The sequence below is a fragment of the Gavia stellata genome, chromosome 2 (genome assembly GCF_030936135.1).
Source record: "Gavia stellata isolate bGavSte3 chromosome 2, bGavSte3.hap2, whole genome shotgun sequence".
NCBI classification, from domain to species: domain Eukaryota; kingdom Metazoa; phylum Chordata; class Aves; order Gaviiformes; family Gaviidae; genus Gavia; species Gavia stellata.
The window spans coordinates 86,816,823-86,839,775 of NC_082595.1; the positions used below are offsets into that span (position 1 = coordinate 86,816,823).

At 38.5% G+C, this 22,953-nt stretch overlaps 1 protein-coding gene across 1 annotated transcript; it reads right to left on the reverse strand.

Moving 5' to 3' along the window:
• Positions 1-994: 994 nt before the first annotated feature.
• FBXO9 (F-box protein 9) lies at positions 995-22,171 on the reverse strand. The gene is made up of 13 exons (XM_059830292.1): positions 21,966-22,171; positions 17,825-17,902; positions 16,667-16,825; positions 16,166-16,223; positions 13,164-13,263; positions 10,899-11,029; positions 7,788-7,902; positions 6,984-7,102; positions 6,602-6,692; positions 5,487-5,582; positions 4,621-4,714; positions 3,705-3,859; positions 995-2,370 (listed from the first exon to the last, which is right to left on the reverse strand). Exons 1-13 carry the CDS (start codon positions 21,966-21,968, stop codon positions 2,262-2,264), a joined length of 1,308 nt encoding a protein of 435 aa, XP_059686275.1. The 5' UTR covers positions 21,969-22,171; the 3' UTR covers positions 995-2,261.
• Positions 22,172-22,953: the final 782 nt, after the last annotated feature.

The following is a 22,953-nucleotide window of genomic DNA, read 5'->3' on the forward strand; positions in this document are numbered from 1 at the left end:
GAAGAGCAACTAGTCACCCATTTCTTTGCTGAAACAAGTATTACTTTAATAGCTGCACATGAAGACGATAATAGTATCTGCTGATAAACCATTTCAAAAGACAAAACTAGCTCAACTTTCTTGTATCGCTAAATGCAGAGGGACAAGCATATTAATCACAGCTCAGTCTCACAGATAGAAAGCTCACATAATTTTCTTGGTGAAGGAATATTTCATATAATCTTAAAATAGTACTTGCCTGAGACTTCTGTTGAATCAAAATCTCAATTTATGACAGAACATTAGCTAGCTTTTCCTTTACGTCCAGAGTATCTTTCAAACACATGGCCAAGACAAGAAAAAACAAAAGCTCAGAAGAATCAGGTTAAGTCTTGGTATGAAAAGAGCTTTGAATTGAAAGGCTCTTCTATTACATCCAGCTTGGTTACTGGATAAAACTATACCTAAACAAATAACCAGTATCATCTTCCGATTCTTGTGACAAAATCTTTTGACATTTCTCAGCAGGCAGAATCAGATCTTTATCCTCCATCCTCAACAGAAGTGTAGGTAGCTAACATCTTTCCCTGTTTACAAACTTCGTAATATTTCAAAACATGAAGCTGATATTCTAAGCATTTTTCCCTTCAGCAATGAGAACACAATACACTCCTTATTAAACGTTCTGTTGTATGAAGTAATAGTGCAACTGCAGTCTAAGGACATAGGCCAAGGAAGGGTGGTAGGCAGAGTCTTATTAGACTAGTTAGAAAAAGCAAGAAGTTTCCGATATACACGTCCTTATTCAGAACTCACGTACCTGAAAGTTTCTCTACTTTTCTCAGACAACCTGTAAGTTGTATAATAAAAAGTCATTAAGAGGTTAATTCTACCTGTCAATCTTGCCTAGCATGTAGTTTATGCATGGTAACTCCTAACTAATCGTCTTTAACTGTATGAAAATAATGATTTCTTGGCAAAATAAGAAATTGCAAGGGATCGCATGTTCAAAATCATGATTTATTGATGTGTTTTTAATCATGTAGCTCCTTGCAAAGATACACTTTATAAATTATGGAACAAGTATAGTTCTTTCCACAGCTTTCACATTTTACTCCTCAAGTCCAGGTCAGTATTTTGAAACAAGATATTCAAAGGTAAATTATGCAAAATGGCTTTAAAAAACTACACTAAAAAGCTTCAGTTCCTTCAGAATCCAAGATACATATATAATAAGCGGCATTACAGTGTCTGCACTACACCCCCAAGCGATATATGCAGGAGAAGCAGCATACAGTACCTCAAGGTACACTTCATGATTAGCAGTATACAGCACCTGAACATCTACAGCAGCCTCAAAATTTATCTTAGTACAACAAATGCTTAAAGGGTTTACAGCATCTGTAGCAAGGTTAGATGAAGGGTTGTAACACATCACAATCACGTCTAAGTGAGCCCTGCCTACCTGTGCATTCAGACCTGGCCAATGCACAAGCAGTACACACCAGCATTTCACCATTGTGCTGTGACGCTTCCCAAGCAGAGCCACGTACCCTGCAAACTCGTCCTACAGCACCAGAGAACAACTCACTGCCCGTATCCCTCTCCCCTCCATGCCCATACTGTCAAGAAGGCAGGCTCCACTGAACTTCTATCAAGATCAAATTACATTTATGACCAACTGACATCACTGCATTGGTGGGGATGTACCTCTGCGGTTAAATTTTATACTTCATGCCTGCTTGCCCTTGATTTTTTCTTAAGGTTGATGTTGATAAAATGCCAGCTCTTAAAGGCAAACAAAATAAGTTTAATTTAAAGAAAACATTTATTTGAAGTTCTTTTAAGTCACACAGTTTAATAGATACAAGACAACCTTCTCCCCTTCACATTTCAAGTCTTCACCGGAGACCATACACACTGTCCCACGGACAGTGAGATTTTCCTATAACAATTCCTTTTGGACAAACCAGTGTCCAGGCAGATGAAGACTCACATTTGAAGCAGACTGATTTATAAAATCTGTTTAAAAAAAAAACAAAAAAACCCAAAACAAACAACAAAACTTTGTTATCAAATTCTTGTCACAATAAAGGTGTTTAATACTCATAAGCTTCATCTCAAAACAAAACCCCAGCCATTCATAATCAAATACAATATACTGCCTTCAAAAATTTCCCCAGAATTTTAAAATGTTCCAAATATATACATGTTTATAACTTAAGTGCTCATTAGCTACAACCTTTTATTCATGCAAGAGTTGTGAGAGGAAAAGGTGTTTCTTAGAGCGGCTTTTCTGAAAATGCTGTAAAACTCTTCACTCGTGCAAAGAACAAAGGGGTGTACATTTTGTCAATGTCAAAAGTAGTAACAGCTGTCTCACCAGTCGATCTGCAAAGAGTATTGTAAAAGTTAGATTAGACACAAGTTGCTGTTTAAGTCTCTGAATAATGCAATCATGTTCTACAGTACAGTGTGTGCACCGAACTACAGCTGGAATGTAAGCGTCTTTCATACTGCCTTGTTCTGAAAGCATTTGAATGTTGGCTGAATCACACCACATAGAATACGCTTCTATTTTAATAACAAAGAAACAACTTTCCCCTTACTTTCTTATTATTAGCTTCAAGACTTGCAACAGCGCAGGATGTCAGTGAAGTCACCATATTAATATTGACATAAAAAATCCCCTTTCATTTGTTTCACTTAGAACCCTGAAGTCAGAATGCAGAGTGATAGCAAAAACTGCTATGTTTACAAAACTTTAAAAAGAAGAAACCCAAGTATTTCTGAACATCAGTGACAAGAAGCATACATCCTCCTAGCTGTGTTTCATACCCATCTTTATTCTAGTTTCAAAAGGACACCACCGTACTGAGAGGTACAGCAGAACCTGAGCAGTACAGAAACTTCACGCTGAAAAGAATGTCTGTGATATCGCCACTTCTTCGTAGATTAGGTATGAAAATACTAGTTTTTACAAAAGCAATTTTTCTGTTTATGGAAGTTACCTATACTCCCAACCACCAGTGTTTTACTTCCCAGATTTTATATACTTACAGCTCAACAGCTGAGCTATGTCCCTATAAAAATACTGAATATAGAGATTAAGACTGGAAGACAATGCCTAAATCCACCCTAAATGCCAGCGTCAAACATCTGGACAGCCAACTTGCCAGTAATTTAGAGTGTCAGGTGCAAGAACAGCAGCCATAGCTCTTGCTTGGTTAGTGATCAGAACAGCAGGTCACATGCCCATATTTTGCACTGCTGGATTATATAGTTCTCAAGCGTTATAGTTCTCACATGATGGGTGCAGACGTTTCTAGTTTGCACATCCACAGAGGAAAAGAAATATACCTTAATGAACATATGTTTTCCACACCCCTTTACTAGCACCGCACTAAGTCATTCAACCCTGATTCAGTTCTGAAATCATTCACACACTGTGCATAAATCCTTTAAATGGTGAAAATACTGCAGTTCTACTACTGAGGAAACTTCCCATACCATTATAACAAGTTACTAAAATCTTGGGATTTGTTAAAGTAAAAGTTCATTACGATATATCAAATCAGGACCAGTTACTGTTTTCAGGACATTTTGTTAAAGCCTCGTAAATCTCACAGTCTTTGCAGCTTCTGTACTTAGTACTGGACAAATTATTGTCACCTTTGTTTCTATAGTTAAGTATCCTTCTTTGATCTTATTCTCCGTTTACTCACTTGTAAGTTATGTGACAAGAATGATGTACCCAGACAAGTTTGTTGAACCTCTGGCGCCCACTGGAGCACAACTGTAGTCCTACATGAAAACTGTGATCTGTCTCTTGTGCAGGAACACGGCGGAAATACCTGTATTTGTGGTAGTCAATTGGTTTCTGTACAAAGAGAAAATAAGTTTCATGACCTACAAAGAACACAGTGAGCAACTATTTATCCTGAGGCTTAAGTGTGAGGACAGATTGTTAAACTCTCATACTTAAAAGCAAGTACCAGTATTCCTCGAAAATACATCAATTTAGATGTTAATTACGGAAGAAGTTTCCACAGAAAGTAAGATAAGCGTGGAGTACACCACCCAAACTATCCAAACTCACTGTAAAGTAATGTAACACTTCTAACTCTTCACAAGTGTCTCTTGACAGACACTTTGTTAATCAGAAAAATTCTGTGATGTAAATAAGTTGACCAAATCATTCAGAGTTCAATTAATGAATACTGCTTATTTAATTTTATTTAATGCTATGGAACATAACTGCACACAGTCAAAACTGATCTCAGAAAATTACTTCTTCATCCTTCCCTTCTGTTTGTTAACAATGTTAACAACGTTAACAAACTACCTAATAGCACTGCACATGGCAATTAAGCATAAGTGGGAGAACCACTGCTCAAACATGAACCAGATATTTACCTGTCTCAATAAAAAGTTTATTACGGATTTGGGAAAAAAGGTAAGGTAAATCACCATGCTTATTTATAGTTTATTTTCAAACCATTAAAAAAAAATGAAATTCATTTTTTAATCCTCTGATGTAATGCAAATCGTCAGGTGCCTTAAAAAATTCAGTCTGAGAAAAAAATTATTAAAAAGCCCCCTCCTTAAACTATTTTTCCTCTATTCTATTTTGCTACTTACCTCTTCCTTTTTCTTCATTATTACAGCAAATACTTTGGTCTGATTGTCTGTTTCCTGGGAAAGGCGATAATGGCCAAGCAAGATTGCATCTGTTCTGGAAGGTTAAGAGGAGGATAGTGACAAGGACATAAAAATTTCTCTGTCTCAAAAGAGTGATGTACTTATAATACAAATAACAGCAATTAAAAGAAGACTGACTGCATATCATAATAAAGGAAACTCCTTTTTATTTCCATTTAGTAAAGTATCAGGCTCATGGATGATATGAAATGATGAAAACATTTTGGAAGGTTGCTTTTAATTTTCCCAGATAGGACAGTAAAGACAAGTTAAGTCAGTTCTACATAGCCTACTGCTAAATATTTTCAGACTTCTGGTGAACAGCTCAAACCTGTTCTGAAGTCGCAAATGATCTATGTTTTTAACAAGTTTGTGCAAACATCAAAAAGAAATCAAGCAATAATTTAGTCATATCCCACCAAAATGTTCACTTTCCTTCAAACAGTCAAGGAAGTGTGAGAACACAGTCAGTAACAAAATAGTACCTTTAAAAGGATTCTAAAACCACCAAGCTAACAGCAGGTATTCTTCCATCTACTTCCTTTAAAAGTTTAAAATCACAGAACCCGCAAAAGAAATCTAATTACAATATCAGGACCTTAAAATGAAAGGTATCTTTGCATTAAGACCATATTTTTTTGTACTTTTCAGAAGAGAACTATAAACATCTGTAACACAAGAAAAATAACATTGTATTTTTACTCTAGTTTTGCTAAGCCAGGATACAGAATCCAAGACAAAAGTAAATAGAAATTGCCAGGTAAGCTAGATGAAAACTGTAGAAACAAGTATTTTATTTCAATAACCTTGTATTTTTAGTCCGTAAGCGAGGAACTATAGATTGAGGATCTTCAGGAGTTGTTAGCATCATAACTTGACCATCTGGAAAGAATCTCAGATACCTGCAAAAATATAATTACACAATACAAACCTAGAAAACATATCCTTTTTCTGTTGGTTTGGTTTTTGGTGTTTTTTTTTTTAAATCGCAGGATGTTTCCCAGAAGGATATAGAACTGAATAGGTAATAGGATTTGAGAACGCATTTCTTCACACATGATAGAACAGAAAAAAGAGTTCAGAAATCAAAAGAGTTTTGAAGATTGAAAGATCAAGTTATGAAGAGTTATGAAAGAGGGCAGAAGTTCAGGAGTTTCGACACCTCTAATCAAAGCAAGAAGGCAACCCTGGAATCAAAACTGACCTCAAGTAAGTTTCTCCATTCCTAGCATCAATTGAGAGGCAATAAAATCTTAATTACAGGATCAGTACAGAATGGACAATGTCATATGGACTTCTTCAGCTTCTGGGATCTGATAAATTTTTACAGTACTCAGATACTGTGCTGATGTTTGTGAGACTATAGAAATAGCCATGAGATTCAATTAATTCTATTAACCATTTCCAGCCTCAGAAGGGACAGCAAAATGGACCAATAAATGCTGGGAACAGCAAGATGAAGAACAGCAGAAAAACAGGCTGAGGGAACAAATGGCAATGTATTTACAGCAAGCTGAGAAAGCCCAGCCTCTTGATTATTTACAATTGGTTACAAGTAAATTAAAAAACATTTCTTGTATAATCACTTGCTTTCCCTTTACTGAAAACAATTATTATATCAGAAATGTAAAGCAGAAGTGCTTTGGGGAAAGAAATCTGTGGATGAGTATTACTGTTGTTACTGTTTAAGTTTCACCCACATGAAATGGTGTAACTGAGGATGAAATGTGTTTCTAAGCCCCTCTCTAATTATCAAAATAAATCCTATTTCTTAAGACCTATTCTCAAAAAATATACATAGCTTTACACACTGTAGTCCATTGAGTTTTACAGAATGATTAATGTTTGTGATATCAAGGGCTGGATTTAAAGAACTTAAGAGAGAGAAACATTTCACTCACTCATTGTACTACAGTTCTACCTGTAATATTCCACTTGGTGCCATGCTCTATAGAAACCATCAAGAGATTGTTCTCCTTGACGTATGTATTTTGTCTTGCTGATATATACACCTACAGGAAAGGAAGATGTAAGTATACAAACAAAAATTAAGTACATAAAATATTTAAGATGAAAAAACCAATAATCTAAAACTTTTGAGTTTACTTTTGTAACTTAAATACATGAAAGTTATTTTTGTCCCTTGCACCCTTCCCTTTTCTTTACAGATATTCTATGGATTCAAAAGCCCAGACAAATTCAGATTAGTCTAACATCATCATAAATATTAAACCCACCTGATTGCTTCTGTCACAGTTAATTGCAGTAAAAAAAACAAAACTATTTCCAAAAGTACACCTTACCATCAAATCGAACCCGAGGCCTTTCCAAAAACATTTCCCTCCAAGAGGCATATGGAACAAGTTTATTGCAGCTCCTGCCCCATATTTTCAAACAGACTTGATGCCAGATTTCAGGATCTCTAGTGAAAATGAGAAAAAAACAAACACCATAACTTTCCTGCAAACCTTGTTTTGCTTTTATATATCAAAGTAACACACTCCATTATTTAGTTTGGATGCAACTGAAAGAAACTTTCTTGAACAACAATAGCTCATAATTTAAAATCATTGACTAATTTACTTAATCCTGGAGCATTTGTAAGCTACTTCCTCCTCCCAGTGAAATTCAAGAACACAATGCCATTTTCAGCCAAGTACAGAATAACAGCATTGCAGCAGCCTGGCACTTCTCTGTGTGGCCATATGAGGATGACAACACAACAGACATGATTTTGGATACTTTGCAACTCTTGACTTTCAAACAAGATAGAGCAAGTAAGACTTTCAGCAACATTTTTTATTACAGTGAAGTCATCTATCTAACATACCATTTAATGGTGTATTCAAAAGCTGATTAGCACTGAGGAGCATAACATGAAAATTGCCATGGGAAGAAAAAGCAGGACATAGTCCTACATGTGTGTTTTAGCAGCCTAAAAGCAAAAAAAAACCACCAAACAACCCACCTTTCCAACACAGGCAATTTTACTCTATGGATTTATTATCCACCTCTACATACTGTTTACATATGCTTGAGCATAAAAAATCTCTTTTTTCTTCCTTAGAACAGAGAGAAGCTTCACTCTGGACAAATTATCTACAAACCTGGCGCAAATGTAAAATCCTCGACAGACAAGAGATAATTGCTCTAATGATCTTAGGTCCAAGTCACTCGAAACCACCCATCGGAAAATGTACATTAGTACTTCCAGAGGCAACACTGCAAAGAGAAAAGAAATACTTGTTAGATGGTAACCTGTGAATCAATAGATTATCAATAATTCCAGGTTTGACCATTACTGAAGTTCTGACTTTCCATAAAAAAATCCTACTTTTTCTGTAGGCAGAAAAATCCTACTTTTTCAGCCTGGCATCTGGCTACATGTAGCCAGATGCCAGGGAACAAAAAAATTATCTTTAATTAAAAAAGTCACTGTACACAGAACAAAAATCAAGAGTTGAAAGTTCATTATGGTAAGATGATAGGATATACCATAGTTTTAGACTACAAATATCCACAACTGTAAGGTGTTATAACAAAAATTCCACATATACATTGCACATCCACAGTGCCTGCGAAGCAGTATTTTCTTCAAATTGACGTGGTGTGTAACATTACCTCAAAGCATACTGCTTTTGCATGACAAGCTAAATAAGCTCAGGTCAGGTTCAGTATTGGATAGGAGGTCCCAAAAGCAACCTATCCACTACAAAATGGGTATGATATCACTTTATATTTTGTGGTACAGGTCCAGTGATTGAAAATGGTATCACACAGCATTATTGTGTTGAAAGACTTTTTCTAATGTAATACAAGATAATGACAAAATCCTCATCAAAGCACCACAAGGTCATATGATAATTTTCCTAGGATTAAAAGTTCACTGAGAAAGCCCTGGGAAATTAAACCAAAATTCTTTCTAACAACTTTCTGCCTCCCTAAGTTTTCTCTGTTGTTTCAGTTGGGTATAATCTTGTTACTAATCTTATACCATCAGGAATTACACCTCTTTTTATTTTCAACCACTGCTGCTTTCCAGAGCCTATGGCTTGAACTGTATCACCACATGCACTTAAGACTTGATGATTTTACTCAGTATAACTGCTTTGAGATCAAATGGAGAAAACAGCTGAGTGGCACAAAGGTACATTAAAGAGTAACTAGCTGTCAATACCGTGGTAGAGACGCCAATTTAACAGAATTCTGATTTTTAGTGAAAAAACATGCTTCTTAAAAAAAAAACGTGTTGCTGCACTCCCACAAATCCAACAAGACTGGTTTTGCTATAAAATTTGATGAAATTTAAGTTCCACGTTTCAGAATACTAACATGAGAAAAAGTACATACACCTCATTGGGCACTGGCTTCTGTATTCATTTAACACACATCTCGTTTCATGAATCTGACTTAATTCTATGTTTTATTATTGAGAAGTCATAAATTTGCTATATTGCCTGTATTTGCAACTATTAAATTAATGTTCCAGTATAAACAAAAGTTGTGCATGTTATTGCTACAAGGTACAAAACAGTCTCTGGCAAGTTCTGAGCTCTTCAGTATGTGAACTCTTAGTGCCTTGGAGAATGGGAGATACAAAAGCTTAAAAATCTCTTACTAGTGCTAACAGGTACACATCTTCCATTCTGATAGTCACCAGTCAGCCAAAGCCTTTGATTATCTACCTTACCATCCATGTTTCTAAGTTTCTAGTAAACTTTGCTTCAGATACTGGGCACACCCTCTAGGAAAAATATTATAGTATTTCTGGTGAAGAATGCTATTTTGGTCCTAAGCTTTACTTGTGTAAAAGAAAAAAAGAACTACTAGGAAAAATTGCTCATATACTAGGGAGGGGAAATAAATCTATTCAGTATGTCAGTTACACAGCAGAGGTCTGATCCTGTCCTGTACTAAGGGTTAACCCTAGTTAAGATTATGAATGTCAATAAAATGTAAAATGGAACACAGGAAATCAATTCAGGCAAATCCGTTGCTTCACATTGTTTCAGTTTTCCTTGGGCTGTTGAGATCTACAACTGTTGTACTCCTGTGATGATCAAGAGGGATCCTTTCCAGCCTACTAACTTCTGAAGCAGACATCATGATTTTAACAGCTTTCATTCTGCTATAAAAGAGTCTGTAAACAAGATACTGTAAAACAGGACTGGCAGGAAGGGAGAAAATGAAACTAGAAAGAGACTAAGATTGCTGCTCAAAAGAGACATCTCCTGAGACCATTTTATAGTAATGTCTACAACATCTTGACTTTACTAGCAAAAAAAGAAAAGATGCTTTCCCAAGTGTACAATGCCACAGTTGTTAAAATAAAAAAAAAAAAATCCTGTTTTCTTTATGTTTTGACTTGAATAGCTTGCTACATTTACTTTATTTTCCTTCCTTGAGCAGAACAGAGGAGATCATGCCAAGATTTCCAATAGCAACTGATAATTCGGGATGCAAAACACACACGCTTTAAAGGCATCTGATTTTAAAAGAGTTCATAGCTTATATGCACTTTCTACAATTTAGATCTTATAAGGAAGTCTCATGATGACTGTCCCAGAACTGAAGCACTAAAAATCATTAACCTTCAAAAGCCTTTCTAGCTATGTTCTATAGTCTTGCTGAACCTGAAAACATATTTGTTGTAAAAATCTGATACAGAATCAGGTAAAAACAGGAAATGCAAAGATGCGTATTCTTCACAGAACAATTGTTTCTTATTCACACTTATGAATTGTAGAAAATATTTGCAAACCAAAACAAAAAAGCCCACATTTCACTTTTTCAAACATTAACTGGAAGGAAAACTTGAATACACTTACTTCAGCAAATCTGCACCTAGAAGTTGCTACTTTTAAGTATGACTCTGATCCTGAAAAATTCTACTTAGCAGTAGTACTACATGGAAAAGCTTGCGCGATGAAGGCAAAATCACGTATGACAAAAAGATCTGTTTAGCTAGTTGATGATCTTTTTTCCTTTACATCTACCTATAAAAGTAATATACTATAACTATAAAAGTAATATAATATAATATAATATAATATAATATAATATAATATAGTATAATATAATATAGTATAATATAATATAGAGACTGTGTACATTTCTTTAAAGGCACCTTTAGAACGAGGGAGACATATGTTTTAATAGAGTGAAACATCTCTGTAAATTCTGCCTCTGAACTCCTAAGAGTGTATCTTAACTCATACCTGAGATATGGGTCTGGCTGACATCAACCTCAGGCTGACAAAGTTTGACTGAAGATTCCTGAAGAGCTAACTGCTGTTGGAAATCCGACAGGAGATCAGCCATTTTGTCATCCTCTTTGTTATCCTCAACACTAGAAAAGGGGGAATGCCAACACTGTGATATTGGACAAAACATACCAACAGATACCCTTATCTTGGCATCAATCTGCTGTCTTACCCTCATTCAATATAGTTGTGCCCTGTATGTTTTTAAAGCAATCTCATTTCATCATATGATAAAACAACTACTGCAATCTTATGAAGTTCATTTAGATTTTGCTGGAATCCTTCAACAGTAACAACTTTTTTTTTCATGTAATTCCAATTCCAGTTTCTTTTTGGATTTGAGAGTTCACTGTTCACCATTTTTAGTGAAGCCACTGAAGAATTGCTTGACCCCATGAAAAGACAAATCTTATCTTTTACTTCGTCTAAGATAAGCTGTTCGCAGGAAATAAGTTATCATTGATGGAAAGTTATATTTTGTAATCCTTGTCACAATGTAAGATACCTATTAAGGATTTTTTTTTTTTTTTACTCTTGCGTTATTCACTGAAGGGTGATCCTCAGTGGGTCTATTCATCAATAATGAAGGAAAACTTTCCTTTAGAAAAACTACTTTTTACCAATTCTGTAAACAGGCAAACATAAAAAATTTCAGAAGCAAGAACAAAATAGCAGAACAGAAACAATATGCTTGCTACTCATCAGTAAACTTGAAAGATTACTAAATGATAAAAGAACATTACCACATTCAGAAATATCTGAATTTAAGTTGTATGTCATAATATGATCCTTTAATAGGTGCATGCTTACTTGCACCAAGTAACCACAAACCACACAACTCTCCTTGATCTCATCACAAAACACTTTCTTTCCCTTGACTTGGTACACAAGCCAGCTAAGAGATCTTCCGGTCATTTGTTAGAGTAGAATTGAATAATATTAAACAAGCCTAATAGAATGAGCTGAGAGTATAAGCAAGCAACTAGTAGACTTACGAATGGGTTTTAAAGTATTATAGAGAAGACAATTATGTTTGGGCCTGTCATAAGTAAGACTATAGTAAGATGTTGCACTGAACATACATTCTTTTATTTTGATGAATGTGATGGCCAGTCCCAGTACCTACATGCCACACTGTAAATTGTTTTTTCAAATGTAATTGTGTCATTTGTTTTTTCTCACCAAGATTGTATGAAACACCTACAACAGTAGGTTGTGATATGCACTCGACACACTCCAGCACCTCAATGTCCTTCTTGTAGTGAGGAGCCCAAAACTGAACACAGGATTCGAGTTGCAGCCTCATCAGTGCTGAGTACAGGGAGACAATCACTTCCCTTGTCCTCCTGGCCACACTGTTTCTAATACAGGCCAGGATGCCATTGGCTTTCTTGACCACCTGGGCACACCACCAGCTCATATTCAGCTGGATTTCATCCAATGCCCTCAGGTCCTTTTCCGCCAGACAGCTTTCCAGCCACTCATCCCCAAGCCTGTAGCGTCACATGGGGTTGTTGTGACCCAAGTGCAGGACCCGACACTTGGCCTTGTTGAACCTCATACAATTGGCCTCGGCCCATCCATCCAGCCTGTCCGGATCCCTCTGTAGAGCCTTTCTACTCTCAAGCAGATCAACACTCCTGCCCAACTTGGTGTCAGACAGACTTAATGAAGGGAGTAGACAAAATGATGCTAAAATAAGAAAGTAATCCTAAGAAAACCAAGATTTTTACATTACTGTAGTTTATCATCCAGTTATTTTGCTGTGCGTTTGTGCACTAGGAAAAGATTTCATGCTAGTAAAGCATTCAGAAACAGATGTAAATAAAGCACTTAGCTCATCCTACTCTCTTCTATATTCAGTCAAATACTGCTTTGAAGCTGTACTGCCCTGGGGCAACAAAACTGAGCTAGTAATACCATGCGTACATGGTTGTACTTTCCTTTTCTATTCCCAGTTTTAAAACTCTTGATTTCTTGTAGCTATCAGCAGCATCTATGCCTGCTACCAGTAAGCAGTAAATTGGGAAAATTAGTCCCCCTTGGACTAATGCATCTGTAAACTTTCTATGAAGCAGACTATTCAAATTAAAGTAGACAAGTTTTCCAAATGTTACAGACTTAAAACTGCATATCACAGTAGAACATTCATATGCTTTAGAAACAAAATTTCAGGTTTCAGTCCTCCTGTGCACTTCATTAGTAAATTTTCATACTTACCACCTCTTTCCAACTCCATCACCATCAGGGGACCGTGTATAGGTGATCTTAAACTCTATGTCAGGTACAAGCTGCATGGCTAGACGATAAAACTTGATGGCTGAAAATAAAGGTTTAATGTTTAAACATGCCTGATGCCTATACTAACTTAGCAAAGCAAAGATTTTTTTTCAGAGAGATGGCTTCAGCTCAGAGCTCTAAAAAGGTAGAAAATTACTTTGCCTAGTAAATCTTATTTTGCATAAACTGATTAGGTTTAAATTCAGTACAGAAGAGAGGCACATTAAGCACCTATTTTCAAAACTAAAAACTTCATGTACTCTTTCAGAATAAAGAGCTCTCTCAGATGTGTTTTAGCTTTTACAGATTTACCTTAACTACTACAAATTCAATTATTTAACATTAAATTTAACATTAAAACATTACAAAGCCCTGATGTCGTTTGTTACCCAGCACTTACAAAGCTTTCTCAACAAGCCGTCAAGTTTTTAGGCATTATATTCATAAGTAACTATGAGGAACATGAAAGAGAATTTGAAAGATGATGCAGGTACAGATTTAAAATCCCCGGTATATTACAGACAGTCATTCAGACATACACAACATTATAAAGGTGAAAAAGATCAACAAAATATTGTTGTAATTTTAAAACTTCAACAACAGACACAAAACAAGTAAATTTTACTGTGGTAAAACCATGGAAACTACAGAAGGCACAGAAGCAAGCCACTCAGAACACTGAGGGTGAGGAACCTGACTGGAGGAAAGCAGCCTTTTCAAAAAGCTATGTAGCAAGCACAAGACTATGGGCCGTGAAGGAAAAACTGACAGATCAGGTTTCTTCTAGCACGCAGAGAAAGTACTTCTGCCTTTAACACTCCAAAGATGCTACAAACACTGAGTAGAGAAATAGGCCCAGGAAAATCACCCTGTGGGAATGAACTGTTATTTAAGCTGCAGAATATCTTTCTTCTGAGTTAACTCTGTGGATCCTTCTTAATTTAAATGGATTCATTGTATGTACATTCAGTCTGTTTTAATAACGGTATTAAGATCATATATGTATTTATATATGTCTTTGTATTCCCACATGGTGATACTAAGATCAGAGGGCAACTCTCCCTCAGTTTGGACCCTTAAAAACAAAACCCAAAATAAAACACCAGGGAGTGCGGAGCTCAGAATCTGACGCGCTAATGAGTCTGAGAAGCCTGAGTTTGGGGCATGTAAGTGTTCCTATTTCCTTGAGTTCACATCAGGGCCGGTGACTGACAAGTAGTATCCTTTGGCTGGTGAGGATGAGGAATAGCAGCAGCCAGCTAAACCGAGCTCAGGCTCAACTTTAGCATTTAATCTTGCAGCAAGGCCTGTACTGTACTTAAACATGAACAAGCTGCTGCATATAACTGTTTCACAGACGTCAGCTATCAGCAGATTTCAGTAGCAGGCTGAAATGCCACTTGGATTCTGGTAACATGGGTCTGAAAACAGATGTCCCAACATGTGCTCAGTAATATATCTATGTCTGGCATGGGACCTTGTCTCTAAGGTCTCATATAGATGTATGTGTAGAAACAGTTTAGTTTTGTTTCTTTAAGTCTCAAATCAAATTCAACTGAGAAAGAATGGATTCATATTTATGCAATCCAGATGCCTAAAACACGTATGTGAATGCAACTGTTAGATGTTACTACTTCTCTGCTGCTATGTTTAACATACAAGGAGTGCATTCAAGCAAATGAAGCTATAGCTTTCACTTTATATACGCAATGCTTAAATAGACTGCTTTCCTTGTGTATTTTTTTTAATTTACTTGGAAACTGTTGGTATCAAAGAACCTTCACCATCAACTGCATGATTTCCTAAATGGTAGATTCAGATCAGATTTAGTTCTGACGTCTTTTTTGCTGTGCGTTTAATTCTACACCCAACACACAAAATACCTTAGCCTAAAGTAATTTTGCCCCATAAAAACATAACAATAAATTAGAAACTGAACCAACTGATTTTGTTACCTACTGGGGACTCATATTTCTCTCAGTTCATTTGAGATCTGGAACAACAACCAGAAATCCCTTGCAAGGGAAGGAAAACTCCCATGGCGGAGAGGAAGTTTTGTATTGAACAGGTGGCTGAGTTCAGGATCTTCCAGAGTACTCTCAGTTTTGCATATCTTGACATATTTTGCAGCTGTGCTTTAACCAAGGTGGCCAAAACCTCTAGTGGATGAGCAGGATGGCACGTACATTCTGTGTTCCTTTTTTTTCCATGAAAGAAATAGAAAACTGGTATCTCCACTACTGACCTACAGGACTTGGAGATAGGACAGGCTTCTTACTCTATATATTCTGAAAACTAAATATGAGGAAGAAAACTTTGAATTTCCATTTTTACTAGTGCTGATAGCAAGAGGGCAACCAAGCTAAGAATCTTAAATATTTATAGCAAACCTCATAAAATAAGACTACCAGATTTAAACATTCACTTCAGGAATTCTTAAAGAAGCTATCTTAGCATGCTGTGTAAATTAAAAGAAAAAAAACCAACCAAAAACCAAATGACAAAACATTCCATGGGTTAAGCAGTTCTGTTCAAAGTGGAATGAAGAAAACTGTGAGCACAGGAAATACAGTATATTGTCTTCATTAATTACTATGCATATTTCATGTTACAAAAGTCATATAAAGAAGCATGCTATATGAAGAAGCAATCCAGTGCTTCATTAAACTGCTAGATTTCAAAATACTGTTGTTTTGTCTGAAAGCTACAAATTCTTCCCTTGATCTCACTTTAGCTTCACCTCAACCTTAGAACTGTGAGTTCTAGGAAGGTTCCTGATGGTTACTTTCATAGCAAGTTTGTTTGCTTATCCAAATAATTGAGCTCTCAAATTACTGTTAGCCTGCAGTTTAAGTTCACTGGCATCGTGCAGTCTTGCACATAAATCAGAGAGTGCTAGATTCCTCTGCCATAAGGGTGTTCATTGTAGACTTCCACATTACCTTCGTAAAGGGCCCCATTTTGTTCTTCTTCCACTGCCTTCAGAAAAAGTTCTTTTGCCTGCACAATAAATTACACGGAACACTTCTTAAATTCCTTACAAACACAAGCGCATTGTCACTTAACTTACAATTATTCTTCGTCTTACATACTGTATCCTATGAAGGAGATGAATAAAGTAATTCCATAAATAACAATAAGAAGACATATTCACGTGCTACAAGCCGTAACTGAAATTCCCAATGAACAAACTACCCATGTTCCTGCTGCTCGCCCCTTACCTATAGTCTTTCAGAAAGCAGACTGGGAAGGTGACGCAAAGCCAAGCATAAAAACCACAAAAATCAACGTAGGATTATGGAAGGACATTAGTATGGAGACAGCAGGTTAATCACCTCTGTTGTTTCTCTAGATTTAATTCAGCATGACCTTTTAGGATAGTTATACTGCAATACTAACACATACACAAAACCCCCCAAAATTATACATCTATTTTTTTGTACCTTTTCCTCTTTTGCTATCTCCTGTTTCCCTCTGGCATCTACAGACTTTACTCCAGGTCCTCTTGAAGATGCTCTGCATGGCAGAGGTTCCAACCCACTAGAACTCATACCTGGGGCAAGCTCAAACATCCATTGAGCTCTGAACATCTGGAGCTCTGCCTAAAAAATCCGATTAATTCTGATTTAGTATCACATATTCAGACAGTACATTCTTTGAGGAGAAATTATAAAGTACAAACACAAAAAAGAATTTCAAAATTATGCTTTACACTTCCAAGTCTTAAATGGTTTCAGTGAGTTTAGACACAGAGAGTTAGCAATTGTTTTATAGTAAATTTAAAAAAAAGTGCACAAGTACTTGTTCAATCTCATTCAATAACATAAGTGCTTTTATCTGGATTGTTCACCTCAGAAGAAAAACTGATGTTTCAAGAAGTGGTTGTTAGTACTACAGTTATGACCTAAGACTCCATAGAAAAGTATTCTTTCTAGACATAATGTTTGTTCTTGCTTATGCAGAGTTATCTTAAGCAAGAAGTCAATTATCTCTTGAAATTAAAATTTAGAAAATCTAATTTTTTGTACACAAGCATACTAAGCTTTATGACAATCAAGGCTGTCATTTATATTATATTCAAATAAGACCTTACACTTCTTTCCCTTTTATAAAAAAAAAAAGACTATGCTTTGTGAAACAAGACAAGTTATAATTTTTGCCATGCATTTTTTCAGCATCTTTGAAGTTACACTTTACATGTCTCTTGCAATCATCACAACTTATGGGAGCAACTACACAGAAATCTAGTATCATAAGAGAACATGCTTTTCTATTAGACTGCTTTTATCAACTTTCTGCTCCAGAAGAGAGTGACAATTTAAACTGGAATTTGATCCATACAGAAACTGCTGTCCAACTTCTACAGTTCTTCAAAGAAATTCCAAATCTGCCACAAACTTTCTTTTCATCTACACAGATAACTGAAGACTGAATTTGACACTTGGAACACAATGCAGAATTTATCTATTTCACTTTTGGAGGGTCATTCAGATTAACCATTTGTCACATCAACAAATGCGTTATCTAAATGACCATAAGTAATGCAGCTTAAATCACAGCAGTACTATGTTTGTGAAAAAACACTAGCATGAGAGACATACCTGAAGATTTGCTTCACCAGATCTTTCATTGTCATCGGTTCTTACCAAATCAGAGTGACAATCTTCTTCAGCTTCTGCCTAGTAGAGAGCAGTCAGATGTGATTATAGAGTCTGCATAAGTCCCTACAGCACATTCACAAAGCACAACTGTCATAGACACACATTTAAAAAAAATGTAAGCCTATTCCGCTTTTCCCCATCCTACCCACAGATCAATCTTAATTGATGATAAAAATTAATCTAAAAATCACTGGCATTGTTTGCACTTCCCTGTTAACCCAATGAAGTTGGGTTTTGCACTTCAGTCACATCAATCCAACACAGATTAGTTACGTATCACTTGGAGGCTTACATGCATCAGTACACTGCCATAATACTTGAATAAATACACTCAGTATCTAAGTCAAAGCATAGAACCAAAGCTTCAGTATTAAACTGTAGTGTGCTTCATACAAGAAATTAAAACTTAATCACTATCTTCTCATTGTAAAGATAACCAGTAGTTTTGATTTGTTTAACATTTACAAAAGCACAAAAAGACTAGTGCTTTGAGTAACAATAGATACTTTATGAAAATTATGGGACGATACATGCAATCTCAAAAACTACATCTGAAACTAAACAAGAAATGTATTGTGAAAGAAAATAAAAAGCTAGCATGAGAACTTGACAGCTGGTTTTATTTACAGTACTGCTGTGAGACAGGTTAAACAAATAAGACCTTAAGTAAGACCTTTAACTAAACTTAACAGGGCTCTACATAGGAGGTAGACAGCTAGTTTAAGAGCAAAACTTAAAAAGACACAAATAAATTCTCATCGTGTAATATGCTGAGATTTATGGAATCTATACTAAAACAAAGAAAAACTAATTCTGAGCATCAGTGACAAGCCGCTACAATGGCAACAGCAGCAAGATAGCATAAGGAAAAAAACACCCTGAACAAAGACTAAGACATTTGTTTAAAGTTTTTCCTGCAGCTGAAGCATCCCAGTTTTTTTACCATTCTGCACTGAAATTCACATCACCAGTTCTGCAAGTACATAATGCAAAATGAGATTGTAAGAAGGTAAACCTGGCCTTAAGATTACCACAACTACTTACAGAAGTCTTGTTTCCCACTCCTTCCTATTGTAGATAGTGCTCAAAGACTTCAAGTGACATTCTGTCAGTGCGATTATTCCGAGTTCTCGTAAAGAAATCTCTACCTGCTGCACAATCAAAGTGCAGAAATCAAAGCATCCTTGTAGTCAGAAAAATTTATAAATTTTTTATAGCATCTGGAAGTTTATGATCAAACTACAGAATACTGGCAAACCTGATGGGAAGACAACGTTTAATCTCTTCGTCTTGGTGACAAGCACCTCCCTGGAGTTCAGCTGTAGCACTTGTCTCTGATTCCCCAAACGACCACAAACTTACTGGCTGTCATCTCTAAACGTGTTTTCACTGATGTCTCAGTCAATTTACCTTTTACAATTGATAATGCAGACAGTGTTGGTTGGTTAAGGTAAACAGATATTGCATCTGTTTCTACATACTGATTCTAAGGCTGTGCATTTTTAATTTCTCAGTGGAGAAAACACATAAGCCAGAACACCCCAAAGCACTAGCAGCATTAAGTCTGGGCAAGGAGTAAATAACTTAGAAATTTCATGTGTTTTGATTCCAGAGTTTGACTGCAGGCAGTTAATGTCCTATGAGTTATAGCAGTCCTATCACTTTATTTTAGCATCCAGGGATTATGCCTATGCTGGCCAAACGGAGATAGGCTAGGAATGAGCTAACACTGAAATGGATAGCTGTAAGTGCACTATTATGGCACTGGACTGACACAAATAAGGCCTACCTCTGCCTGGGCAGAGTGCAAGGCTTCTGTTTTGCAGCTGAATTATGTCCAGTCAGCTCTCAGCCTGGGCGGAATAAGCCTGGTTTTATCTGCAAAATGCAGAAACTAGTAATTTCTAAACTAAATCAACACACCATCTTCTTGGGCATAAAGGCACGCCCATTAAAACCTCTAACTCATGAAGTATGCAATAATTTAAGAGTTAAAATTTTTAGAAGGTTAAGAAGCTGGCTGAAGTTTACCTCACATTGAAAACCTTTTTGTTTCAGTAATCTGTTCAAGAGCCTTGATTTTCCTCCCCTTGTCTCTGTTCAACTGCCCTACTCCATCATTTCTGAGTCAGTCAGTCAGTCATGGTTCTGGACCAACTGCTTCCAAAATGTCATTCAATGCTCTTTAAAACTTAAACGTGCTTTCAATTCAAACAAAAAAATACACCATGCTATGAAGACCTAGTCCACAGCCTAAAAGCTGTCAAAAAAACATCATGAAGTTGATTACAAACAACGTTTTGACTCTTATTATTACCGCCTCTATACTGAGTGCATGTGTGATGGGAAGTCTCATATCAAAGATTCATCTTCTCACAGCAGTGGCAGCATAAGTGACCATTCCCCTAAATTCACCAGTAAAGCAATTCATTCACATTGCTACTGCATGGCTAACTGGACTGGAAGACTGATCTCTATTAACAACCTTTCCGCTATTTATTTGATCTGCTGAAACCCTATGGTTTTGCTAGAACAAATGAGTAAACACAGGTATCGCTGAAGCAAGGATCTTCACTTGCATACAGCTCATGAGACCACACCTAAAGCAGGCTGTAACTTGTAAAAATTGGCTCCTTGCCCCCGCTCTGACAATATTTAAATTGTAGTTATAGTTTCTGAAGTTCACAGAACATTGTACTGTAACCGCTACTTAGTGGATAAATCTAGCCTGTTCATCTTTATGCTGTTGACCTTCCTTCTGCTACAAGTGAGCTGTCATATGGAACACTGACTTTATCCACCTTGAAAGTGAGACATCCTTAGGGTGTACTGATCAGCTCAAACAATTTTCCATCAGAAAAGCAGTAGCCAGTCAAGCCACCAAAAGGTCAACGTGTCAAAAGTAAACATCTCAATTAGACTGGGACCTGTAAAAAGAAGTCAGCTGAGTAGATTTGATTCTGATTTGTTTGCAAAGCTTTAGAAATCATTTGCCAAATGCAAAACTAGTCTATTTGCACAGCTTAGTTTTAATTGTTTTGCAATCACTAATAGCATGCTGATTTCCTCAGAGCACAACAATCACTTACTAAAGTGTAATGTCAAGTCCTTTAATAGTTCAGGTCTTTGTTTCAGCAAAATAAAGCCAAGATCAGAAACAGTTCAAAGCTGACTGTCACCAGTTGAACAGGGCTACACGTGAACAGTACAGAACTAAAGGAGAAGCAAGCACAGCATAGCAAAACAGTGACCCACGGCTAACGTTCTTTGTTTTATAAGAAAATAAGGAAGTCGCTCCATTTTATTGTCAATGTGGTAGAAGCAATACTGTGTTCAAAACCAGGAGTTTTAATTGCGGTGGCAAGGCATTCTAAGGGCTCCTGAACGATATAAATGGTTTAACTTTGAATGATCAATTTCTCATCATGGATACTTGAATCCATGTTGAGTCGCAGTCAGAAAAGCAACACAGAACCAAACAATATTTCTGATACCTTAAATCACAAGCTCAAATAAGCAGACTGCCTGGCCCACGGAGCTGTTTAAAATACCAAGTGACTTTATGTGATCGTTTTTTTGAGGGAAGAAAGAGAAAGGTAGGGCACGCTCATCTGTAATGACACAGTGATTTGTTCAGGTGTTCAGGTGTTTCTACGGATTGCTAGATCGGTCCTGAATCAAGCGGCCCCACTCAACAGCCCAAAATCCTCTGCGGAAGGCGGCCGTGTCTCCTTGCGGCGCAGTTATCCGGGGTGGGACCACGACACACTTCCCGCAGGCAGCACCCGGTGCCCGGCGGCCGCGGGCAGAGCAGGGCTGCTCGGCAGCAGCACGGCTCGGGGGGCCGCTCCTCCCGCTCCCGGGCACACACCCCTTGCCGCTGCCACCGCCCCCCGCCAGTCCCCCCCCGGCGGCAAGGCGGGGCCGGGCCGCCCTCGCCCGCACCTGCCACGGCGGCCGAGCCCCCACCGCCACCGCCTCCCCGCAGTGCGCCCGGTGCCTCGCCCCCCCCCCCCCCCCCGCCCCGCCCCAGGCCGCACTGCAGCGGGGAGCAGGGCACGGCCGGCCCGGGCCCGCTCACCATGCTGCCAACGCTCAGGCGGCGCTGTCCCGTCCCGGGGGTCTCTGCCCCCCCCGCTCCGTCCGTGTGTCCTCCCCGCGGGGGGAAATTAGCAGAGTTCTCGGTCGGAGAAGCGCACCACGCAGCGGGAGTAACTGCGGGCCCTGCGTACGGCAGCCATCTTCCCGGCGAGTGAGGGGCAGGCGAGCCGGGAGCAGCGGAGACACACGACCAGACAAACCCGCAAGGTCAGAGCGCCGCCTGACGCACGGGCCGCTCTGAGGCGCGGGCGCCGGCCGCGCGGACTACCCGTCCCAGCGCGCACCGCAGCCCCGCAGCGGCTCTCCCGCCTGCAGCGGTGCGGCGCGCTGCCTGCTGGGAAACGTAGTCCCCGGGCGACACACCCTAGGGCTGCGGCCGCGCCGTTTGGGAAGCGGCGCTTTCCCAGGCTCATCCCGCCCGGCGGCGGAGCGGAGGCTGCCGGGAAGTGTAGTCCCCCCGGGCGGCGATCCCGGCAGACGGCGCCAACGCCCCGGGGCACCTCGCGGGGTCGCTGCTCCGCCCGGCTCCGCCGCCGCCGCACCGGTGCGGGAGCCGAGGGAAGGAGGCGGTGTCCGTGGCCCTGGGGGCGGCCCGCCGCCCCCTCGGAGCGGCCCCTCAGCCCGGTGTCAGCAGGAGCAGGGCTGAGTGTGGGAGCCGCCATTTCCGCTGTGACTGCGGTCAGACCGGGGCCCTTGTTACCGGTAAATTAAAACCCGGGTAACAAAGGAGTGGTTAGTACCGCTGCTATATAGATAGCAATGTTGCTGAGGTCATGTGAATCTCACGGACCTCTGCCCTTCGCCCATCCAGTTCAGTGAACAGAGTCATTACGTGCCGTCAGTACGCCTCACCAGGCTTTCTGAAGCAGGACTAAAACCGGTCTTTAAATCTGTATGACAATCTTTTTTTTGTTCTAGAAGAAAGCCACGTCTATGGGTCTGTACTTCTGACCGGTGAACCCTCACCC

Coding starts and splice junctions, on each gene's coding strand:
- FBXO9 (XM_059830292.1), bottom strand. Junction 7,903..10,898: donor CAGCCAGACCCATATCTCAG/GTATGAGTTAAG, acceptor TTCTCTTTGCAG/TGTTGCCTCTGGAAGTACTA. Junction 4,715..5,486: donor TTACGGACTAAAAATACAAG/GTTATTGAAATA, acceptor TTAACCTTCCAG/AACAGATGCAATCTTGCTTG.